Source organism: Cnephaeus nilssonii, assembly GCF_951640355.1.
Source record: "Cnephaeus nilssonii genome assembly, chromosome: 5".
NCBI classification, from domain to species: domain Eukaryota; kingdom Metazoa; phylum Chordata; class Mammalia; order Chiroptera; family Vespertilionidae; genus Cnephaeus; species Cnephaeus nilssonii.
In genome coordinates this window covers 25,728,333-25,738,433 of record NC_137076.1, presented here as the reverse complement: position 1 = coordinate 25,738,433, position 10,101 = coordinate 25,728,333, and the positions used below count along the sequence as shown (strand labels likewise).

Sequence of the window (10,101 nt, the reverse complement as noted above, 5' to 3'; positions counted from 1 at the left end):
TTTGGGGCTCAATCTCCAGGTAGGGCATGCAGGAGGCAGCCAATCAATGATTCTCTCTCATCATTGATGTTTCTCTTTCTCCCTTTCCCTTCCTCTCTGAAATCATAAAAATATATATGTATTTTTAAAAACACAGTATCAGAGAGAGATAGTGCGTAGAGATGGAAGAGGATATGGAGGGATAAATGGTGATGGGAAATAAAAGAAAATGAATATAGTATCAGAAATTCAAAACTCTTTGGTGGGGAAAAAGGAGAGTAACCAGGCTACGAGTTTTAGAAATGATGTTTCAGTGAGCAGCAGCTACCCAGATGGCTATTCAGCAGCTAGAAATTAAAACTGGCTCTCCCGTGAGGGTTCAGAAGTGGAGGTATCTATCTCCAGCAGGCACCCCAATTGCTGAAAGTAGAAGTCCCACAACCAGAAGAGATAAGGGGCCAAGAATGAAAGAAAGGGGATGGGAAAGTGGGGTAATCAGGGAACAAAGAGGCTCCCTGGTAGTAGACAGCAACACAAAAACCAAGGATACAAAGAATTAAGAAGCAGTACACTGAGTTGAAAGAAGACAGAATGCCACCTCAACCCTAAAGAAAAGGATGCCTAAGCAAGAGAAGGAGCGGACAGCTGGCACAAAAGCTAAGGTGGCAGTTGAAAGAGCAAGTCCAGACCGACTTCTATTCTACAAGAAGCCAGGAAAAAAGGAAGTTTGGAACAAGCCGGCATATATCTCATCTCTATACAATGCTGCTCCCTGCCTCAGTATAAGATGAGCATGTTGGTGCTTTAAATTATGTTCCTCTAATGCAGTGGTCGGCAAACTGCGGCTCGAGAGCCACATGCGGCTCTTTGGCCCCTTGAGGGTGGCTCTTCCACAAAATACCACGTGCGGGCGCGCACGTACAGTGCGATTGAAACTTCGTGGCCCATGCGCAGAAGTCGGTTTTCGGCTCTCAAAAGAAATTTCAATCGTTGTACTGTTGATATTTGGCTCTGTTGATTAATGAGTTTGCCGACCACAGCTCTAATGGAAATAAATTATACAGCTAACCATGTGATAAGCACTGTAGGTTTCTGTGCAGGTGCTGCTCTACCATGTTTACACCTATCAGCTCAGTTAGTCTGCATAACGCCTTGGTAGAATAGGCACCTCCACCCCCTTTTACAGATAAAGCACCAAGAGGTTAGCCACACAGCTGCAAGTGGCGGGGTGGGATTTGAACCCCAGAGGTCTGCACCTCTAGAATCCTACTGCAGGGAGAACTGGAAGAGGTTAAGTCAGTTTTTCCCTATCCAATACCTACTCAGCAGGAGCCATGAAACTGGTTCAAACTTCTAAGACCTGGCTTAATCTAATCTCAGAATGACTAGCAGATAAGAAAGCTGTCATAATTACAAAGGCTAATTGGAGTTGCGCCCAGGTTGCTAGAATCATGTGTAAACCCAGGCTTCATTAAAGGGGAAAGTTTGACATGCAAGCATTTGAGAGTTTACTGTACACCAAACTGCAGATACAATGAATAAGGAAAACGTGCTCCGACAATAAATCAACTCCAGAGTTGCAAGGCAGCATGCGAGGTGCACTAACACCCTTTTCCAATGTGGGGGAAGGCGGCTGTCTTTCTGAATACAATCTTAAGAATAAAGGGACGAAGCCCGGCCTCACATTGGTCACTCTGCATGGTCTCATTCCCCGAGAACCTAAAAGGCGGCCTGTGTGGCTTGAGAGAAGAACACAAGATGACTCAGGCAAGAGGACAGGAATTCTGGACTTCAGGCCAAGTGTACCAGACAGTGGGGGTGAGGGGAGCAGAGAGGAAAGGGGCAGGAAAACCACTGGATACAACTTATTTGTAAGAGGATGAGTTTCCACTTACAGAAAACAGACCTGAGTGGCAACAGGAAGACAAGTGGAAGACTATCACTTTTCTATACAAATGATGGCAGCTTGGGCCGAGTAAGAAAAATCAAATGGAAAAATGTGGCTTGTTCTGAAAAGCGTGCTTTTTATAAGACTTAAGGTAATATTTTTTATTTTAATATATTTTTATTGACTTCAGAGAGGAAGGGAGAGGGAGATAGAAACATCAGTAATGAGAGAGAATCACCGATCAGCTGCCTCCTGCACGCCCCCCACTGGGGATCGAGCCCACAACCCAGGCATGTGCCCTTGGCCGGAATCGAACCCGGGACCCTTCAGCCCACAGGCTGACACTATCCATTGAGCCTAACCAGCTAGGGCAGGTAAGTAATACTTCAATAAAGAAGTTAAAGACCAATCATTGAAAATACTTTGTAGTTTCTTTACATATGTAATGGACCTAACTATATGCGCATTTTAAAAGAAGCTGCCATAGAAACACAAGTTAGCAAAAATGACAGAAATGCAAAAATAAGGACGGGTTCTAAACTCTGCTCCTACAGTATTCTAACGTACTTAGGTTCCTGTCATATAACAGATTACTCATCTCTAACTTTTCATAAGCCAAGAAGCGTTCTACCTGCATTTATAAATCTAAGTTTAAGGGAGTGTTTAATGCCACGTCTGTGTATTTTGCACACTGAAATTCAAAAGGTAAGAAAGGCTGTTGAGAGGATCTCATAAGCTGACAATTTCAACGTCTACCACGTGGGTCTAAAGCAGAAATCTGAAAAGGCTCCATACCTACAGTAGGCAATTCTAGTTCTAAGTTAATATGGGACCTAGAGAAAATGGCAGATTTAACCCTCACCTAACATTCAAGTTTAGTCAAGCAAGACAGTGGCCTGGCCCAATAAAAACCCTGAGCCCGCGAGGTCAGCCAACACAATGCTAACATGTGGGCCGTTCTGTGGCAGACATATTCTCATTAGCTCCAATACCACTTTATAATGCATATTAATTAACAACCCTAGTCTGCAGGTACAGCTTGTTTCTGACACTTGCCCAAAGTCAAACCAGCCAGGAGAGGTAGAGTTCTCCCCATCAGAATAAAGGCCAGGCCCCATCATTTCCGTATTGGGTCTGACATCATGAGGCCAGACACTTTCATAACTCCATTTCCAATCAAAGTCATGTTATATCTTGGCGGGGGGGATAGGGGAGAGGAGATAGAGATGCAGATTCTTCAAAAACACTCCCCCCTCTGTGCTGCTTAAAAAGTATTTGGATGTGGAAGGAAGGAGGGCATATGTAATAACTTTCAACAATAAAGATTTTTTTAAGTGTTTTGACGATTTTTTTTTATCCTCACCCGAGGATAAAACTGATTTTTAGAGCGAGGGAGAGAAACATCAATGGGTTGCCTCCTGTGTGCGCTCCGATTGGGGATCGAACCCACAACCTAGGTAGGTGTCCTATCGGGGAACCGAGCCCATAACCTAATCGAGCCCAGGACGGAGCTCCAACCAACTGAACCACCAAGAGGAGCAGAATTACTAGAAAAGCCTACTCAGTCTTCATGCTGCCGGGGCCCTGGCCCCCGTTGCATGGTAAGTTTTTTCCAGAATACGGACTTCCCAGCAGTTGGCGATGGACGGAGCCTCCCCAAAAAGACGGCACTCGCAAACCTGAGCCCCAACCGGCGACGTCTGCCTTTGGTGGTCGCCATCGGGATGTTGGTGCGGAACGCCAAGAGGGTTCCCTGAAACACCCTGAAGCCAGGTCGGCCAGGCCCCTCGACCCCCCACAGTGTGCACCGGAAGTGGAGGCCAAAGTGCCGGGCCGAGTGGTGGCTCGGCCGTGGGCTGCCCACTTCCTGTACGACCAAGCTGGAGACAAGCCGGGCGGCTGTTCTGGGAAAGGGATCCCTGAAGCAAACTCGGGCGTTTGCTCTACTCTGAGGTCAGAGGAGACCCCCAAGTTCCTAGTCACGAGGGAACTGTGAAGGGCCTTGGCCCATTTTTGGCGCCAAACCGCCGGAGACGCGCGCCAAACTGCCCGAGATGCGCGCGACCGGAAGTCCAACCCTACGGGCGCCAACTGCCGCCAAGCAACCCCACGCATGCGCGCCCGTCTGTCAGCAGCAGCCAAGGGCTACCCTGAGGGGAAGCACCCCCTGCACCCCCAGCGACATGCCACCCCACGGAGCTCGCGGTCCCCTGCAGCACCTACCGCCTGCGGACATCGTCCGGCAGTGAGATGGCCCGGGAGGCCAGCGCGGGCACCCGAGCCGGGGCGGTTCGAGCAGGCATCTTGGAAGCTGCAACAGAGGTGTCGGCAGCACAGGGAGCTCTGGCTTTTCGCGCGGAAACCGACAGGGAGGGGCTGGCGGAGGTGGCGCGTACCACCCCGGCCCGGGCATGGGGGAATGTGGGACGTACCATGCTGAGAGAGCTTGTAACAGTTGCGGACAGACAGAGTGGAGCCCGCTGTGCCCATGGGGTGCGCATGCGCGAGACGGAGGTGCACCCCCGCGTGGAGCAGTGGACTTGTCCAAGATCCAGCGTTTGCTCCAAGCTTTTTGCCTGAGACAGTCATTCATTCATTCTTTCCAGTATGCTGGGAATAAGAAAGGGAGGATCCCCACGGGATTCAAGTATGTAGGCCTGGGATTCAAGTTCTCAGTTCCAATTCCATCTCTACATGTTTGCTCGCTATAAGGACCTTGGGCAGGTCATTTGGATCCAGCCTTAGTTTCCTCATCTATAAAAAGGAGCTAGGCCCTAGCCGGTTTGGCTCAGTGGATAGAGTGTGGGCCTGCGGACTGAAGGGTTCTGGTCAGAGCACATGCTCGGGTTGCGGGCTCGTAAGGGGCGTGCAGGAGGCAGCCGGATCAATGATTCTCATCATTGATGTTTCTATCACTCTGTCCCCCTTCCTATGTGAAATCCGTAAAAAATGTATATAATAAAAAAGAGCTAGCCCTGGCCGGTGTGGGTTAGAGCATCAACCCACGCACGCCCGGGAAGGTTGTGGCAAGGTCATACCTGGGTTGCAGGTTCGACCCTCGCTCCCATTAGGGCCCATGCCAGAGGCAATTGATTAGTATCTCACATTGAGGTTTCTGTCTCTCCTCCTTCCTCCCTCCCTTCCACTCTCTAAAAATCAATGGAAATATTAAAGGGGGAGGGGGGAAGGCTAATAGCATCTACTCCAAAAAATTATCAGGATGTATAACTAGCACCAAGGATCTCAATTTAGGGAGACCCGGGCCACTTCTACAGCCTGTATGTTTAAAAAGGCACCAGCACCTTGTTTGAGTGGCTCAGTTGGTTGACCGTCCTCCAGTGCACCAGGAGGCTGTCAGGTCATTCCAGGTCGGCCCATACCTGGATTGCAGGTTTGAGTGCACAGAAGGCAACCGATTGAAGTTTCTCTTTCTTTCCCTTCCTCTAAGAATGTCCTGGAGTGAGGGCTTAAATAAATAAATAAAAGGGTATTTTGTTTTGTTTTGTTTTAGAGCACCAGAACCTGGGGAAAGGATAGTTTTCAACAAATGCTGCAGGGAAAACTGGATATTCATATGCAAAAGAATGAAGTTAGACCCTTACTTAATACCATATGTAAAAATTCACTCAAAATGGATTAAAGACCTAAATGTAAGGCCCGAACCTATAGAACTCCTAGGAGAAAACCTGAGGGGGGCAGCTTCACAACAATGGGATTGACAATGATTTCTTGGTATGATACCAAAAGCACAAACAATAAAAACTATAATTGACAAATGGGACTACATCAAATTTAATTTATACACAGCAACGGAATCAATCAACAAATGGCAACCTATGGAATAGGAGCAAATATTTGCAATCCATGTATGCCATAAGGAGTTAACATCCAGAGTAATAAAGAACTACAATTCAGACAAATAACCCGATTTAAAAAATGGGAAAGGATTTGCATAAACATTTCAAGTTCCTTTTGAAATAAAAGATACACAAATGACCAATAAGCATATGAAAGATGGTCAACAACACTAACTATCAGGGAAATGCCGATCAAAACCACAATGAAATATACCCATGAGGAAGGCCATTATCCAAATTGAAGTTTGACAAAGATGTAGAGTTCGGAACCCATGTGCACTGTTAATAGGGATGTAAAATGATGCAGCAGCTACAGAAAAGTGTGGAAGTTCCTCAAAAAATAAAAATAGAACTACCATATGATCCAGCAATCCCACTTCTGGGTATATATTCAGAAGAATTGAAAACAGGATCTTAAAGAGATATTTGCATACCCAGCTTGATCATTGCATCATTATTCACAGTAGCCAAAAGGTGGAAGCAACCCAAGTGTCCATTGCTAGGTGAGTGAATAAAGAAAATGTGGCACCCTAGCCAGGTTTGCTCAGTGGATAGAGCATCAGCCCAAGGACTGAGGGGTCCTGGATTCGATTCCAGTCAAGGGCACATGCCCAGGTTGCGGGCTCGATCCCCAGTAGGGAGTGTGCAGGAGGCAGCTGACCAATGATTACCTCTCATCATTGATGTTTCTATCTCTCCTCCCTCTCTGAAATCAATAAAAATATGTTTTAAAAGAGAAAATAAAATGTGTCATAGCCCGGTTGGCATGGCTCAGTGGTTGAGCGTCAACCTATGAACCAGGAGGTCATGCCTGGGCACATGTCAGGGCACATGCCTGAGTTTCAGGCTTAGTCCCCATTGGGAGGTGCGCAGGAGGCAGTGATCGGTGATTCTCATCATTGATGTTTCTATCTCCCTCTGCCTTCCTCTCTGAAATCAATAAAAATATTTTAAGTGTGGCATATACATACAATGGAATATTATTCAGCCTTCGTATTGTTATTAATATTAATTGTTAATATTATTATTCAGTGCAGCTGTAGAAGGGGGGAACTCTTGCCCTTTGTGACAGCATGGATGGGCCTGGAGATTATTGTGCTGGGTAGAACACGCCAGTCAGAGAAGGACGGGTACCATGTAATTTCACTTATGTGGAATCTAATGAACAGGATAAACTGATGAACAGAATGGAACCAGCGGCATGGGTACGTGGAACAGACTGACAAATGTAGGGGGGAAGGGGGAGGGGGACTGGATGAAAGAAGGTGAAGGGATCAGCCAAAGAACATATATGCATAACCCATGGATACAGACAATAGAGTGATGAAGGCCAGGTGAAGGGTGGCAGGGTGGGTGGAAGTAAGCAAAAGATGGAGGGGGGGAGGATCGGGACATCTGTAATAGTGTCAACAACAAAACAACAAAAGAACTAATTCTTAAACAAATTGTCAAAAGTCAATGCTTCTATCTCCATTGTAACAGTCAATTCAATCAATATAATTTTTAAAAGAGTTTTAGACAAATGATTTGTGTAATTATTTTTCTCTTAATAACCTATAAAGGATGCTCACTTCAAGATTATTACTTTAAAAAAAAAAAAGGAAATCCTGGCCTTTGAAACAACCTGATGAACCTTGAGGTCATTATGGTAGTGAAATAAGCCAGTCTCAAAAGGCAAATACTGTATGATTCCACTTATTGGAGATCTCTAAGGTAGTCAAACTCGGGTAGAGAAAGAACTATGGTGATTACCAGAGGCTAGTGGGAGGGCAGAAAAGGGAAGTTATTCAATAGAGCGGAGTTTGTTTTACAAGATGAAAGTGCCAGAGATCTGTTGCACAACAGAGTGTATGTAGTTAACAATGCTGTTCTGTATTATAGTACAGTATGTAAATACTGTAGATGGTAAATACTATTTTTTTACCACAATAAAAAAAACACACAAAAAAAGGCCTATCTTATTGTTTATTTTTGTTTGTTTTTAGGGCTGAGTTGTTGTTTGTTTTTTTTAAGTACTTTATCTGCCATAACAGAAGCACCAGAACAGAGTTAAAAATAATGATATAGCTTTACATTTTTATATTACAAAATGTGTAAATGAATGTGTTCATAAACACAAACATAAACCTAGTTTCCACAGCAGCTGGTAGGGAGGGGTGGGCCTGGCCAGCAGTGGACCTTAGGCCTTCTGGTTTCTATGGGTTACCCACACATGGCAAGATCCAGGAGAATGGAGATATTAGAACTAAAGTTAATAACTATTCATTTAATATTTAATCAGCACTTATGTACTGCACCAGGCTCTTTAGAGAAGTTATTTCATTCTTAAGCATTAAGGAAGATATCAGGACCCCATTTCCCGTGGCCTTGGATAGTTATTACAACTGAGCCAGGCTCAGAGGCTGCTTACCCAAGATCATAAACTCAGGGACCAGTAAGCAGCAGGGACCATGATCTCAGGTGTCTTTAGCTCCAGAGCCTGCATGCAAAAGAGCCTGCTGTCAGGCCCTGGGATGCCAAAGGGACAGCACGGGGGAATTGGACTGAGGAGAGGGGCAGAAAGTGAGTAGCAGATAGAAGACAATCTGACCAGAGTGAGGCTCAAGTCCCACAGACCTGTCAGAAGCCTGCATCTGGGCCCCTAGCCCACCTTAGGAAAAGGGGTGCTCACAGGACCAGAAGGGAGGTGAGGGAAGGGGAGACATAAGCAGACCAGCTGCCGCCAGGGGCCTCAGCTGCCGGCCAGGGGCCTCAGCTCACAGGAGAGCACTGTACTTATTGGAGGCTCCCCTCAGGTGGGTTACCTTTATAATCCTTTTGCCAGCAGATAATTGACCCATTTTACAGAAAGAGCAAAGGCTCAGGGACATAAAGACTTGCTCAAGAGCCCGAACAAGTTGGTGCCAAAGCTGGGCTTCCAGCCCAACTGGACCTGCTCTCAAGTTGCTCAGGGGCAAAAAGCCAGACATTATCTCTAACTCGTCTCCTCCCCTCACATGCTAGGTATGGGGAATCTCTTAGTTCTTCCTCTGAAATTTAGCCCAGGTCTTTCTGCTTATTTCCTCTGCCACCACCTCAGCCCAGACTGCCATCGTCACTCACCCGGACTATTCTAGCAGCCTTCTCTCTGACCCCCCAGACCCCTGTATCCAAAGACCTTAAAATTTTTTTGGGGGGAACATGCCATTTTCCTCTTCCCCACTAAAACTCTCATAGTCCTTGAACTAAAACTTAGCCCTTGAACTAAAATTTAAGTATTTTACTCCATTTACAGGGTCCTGCCTGAAGGCCTCTCCTTCCTCTCGCTGAGCTCCAACTTTGACCCACTTTTAGTCTCTCAAGCTCTTCTGTGCCCCAGGGCCTTTGCCTTTGCTGTCACTTCTGTCCAGGCCACTTTTTTTTTTTTTAATCCTCTCCTGAGGATATATATTTTTTATTATTGATTTGAGAGAGACACACAGAGACATTGATATGAGAAATATCGATCCACTGCCTCCCCTACGTGTCCTGACCAGGAATCAAATCTGCAACCTGGGTATGTGCCCTGACTGGGAATTGAACTCGCCACCTTTTGGTGTATTTCGGGATGATGCTCCAACCCGCGGAGCCACACTGGCCAGGGCACCCAGGCTACTCCTCCGGGAGAGTCACACAACTCAAAGTTTGCTGCTACCCAAAGGCTTCTCCCTGACCACCTGGAAGCAACCCCTCACCACCACCCGTCACTCTATCCTGTCACCCAGTTCCTTCATAGCGTTTACTGTCAGAGATTCTCTTTACATCTATTGTAGTCTGTCTGCTCCATTAGAACAGAGCAGGGATCAGCACGTTTTTCTATAAAGGATCAGGTAGTAAATGTTTCAGGTTTTGTGAGTCCTATCTCTCTGTTGCAGCCACTCACTCCTGCCATTATAGCATGAAAACAGCCATAGACAACACATAAATGAGTAGGTATGGCTGTCCCAATAAGAGTCCAGCATCCTTCCTGGGCTGTATTTACCAAAACAGATGGTGGGCCAATCCCTGCAAAGGTTATGAGCTCCAGATGGCAAGTCCTGGTCTGCCTCCTTCATATCTGATGCTCCAAGGACTCATCCACAGGAATCTAAATATCAGTTGAATTAATATATAGGACATGGGAGGTGCCTGATGCAAATGTTGGTAGGTATCAAGCCATTTTCTCCCCCAGAACAATGTAATTTCCCTTTTACAAACAGGGAAACTGAGGCCCAAATCAGCTCAGGTTTGTCTCTAACCCATGAGTCACCTGCTTCATTCCAGAGTTTTTAGCTAAAAAAAAATATAAGCTAAATCAACGGAGAAAGGATACTCATGGCTTCAGGAACCTCCACAGTGACTGGTTGGGCCCCCAGAGAC

The 10,101-nt window shown here is 46.2% G+C and overlaps 1 protein-coding gene across 1 annotated transcript in view; it reads right to left on the bottom strand.

Annotated features, from left to right (window-relative positions):
* The window catches only part of DNMT1 (DNA methyltransferase 1), a gene marked incomplete at its 5' end in the record, with an annotated part of 29,064 nt that extends 24,707 nt beyond the window's left edge, over positions 1-4,357 (bottom strand). Inside the window, 2 exons of the mRNA XM_079773058.1 lie at positions 4,091-4,178; positions 4,300-4,357. Of these exons, the coding sequence (XP_079629184.1) occupies positions 4,091-4,178; positions 4,300-4,357 (146 nt within the window). The remainder of the gene's footprint in view (positions 1-4,090; positions 4,179-4,299) is intronic.
* Positions 4,358-10,101: the final 5,744 nt, after the last annotated feature.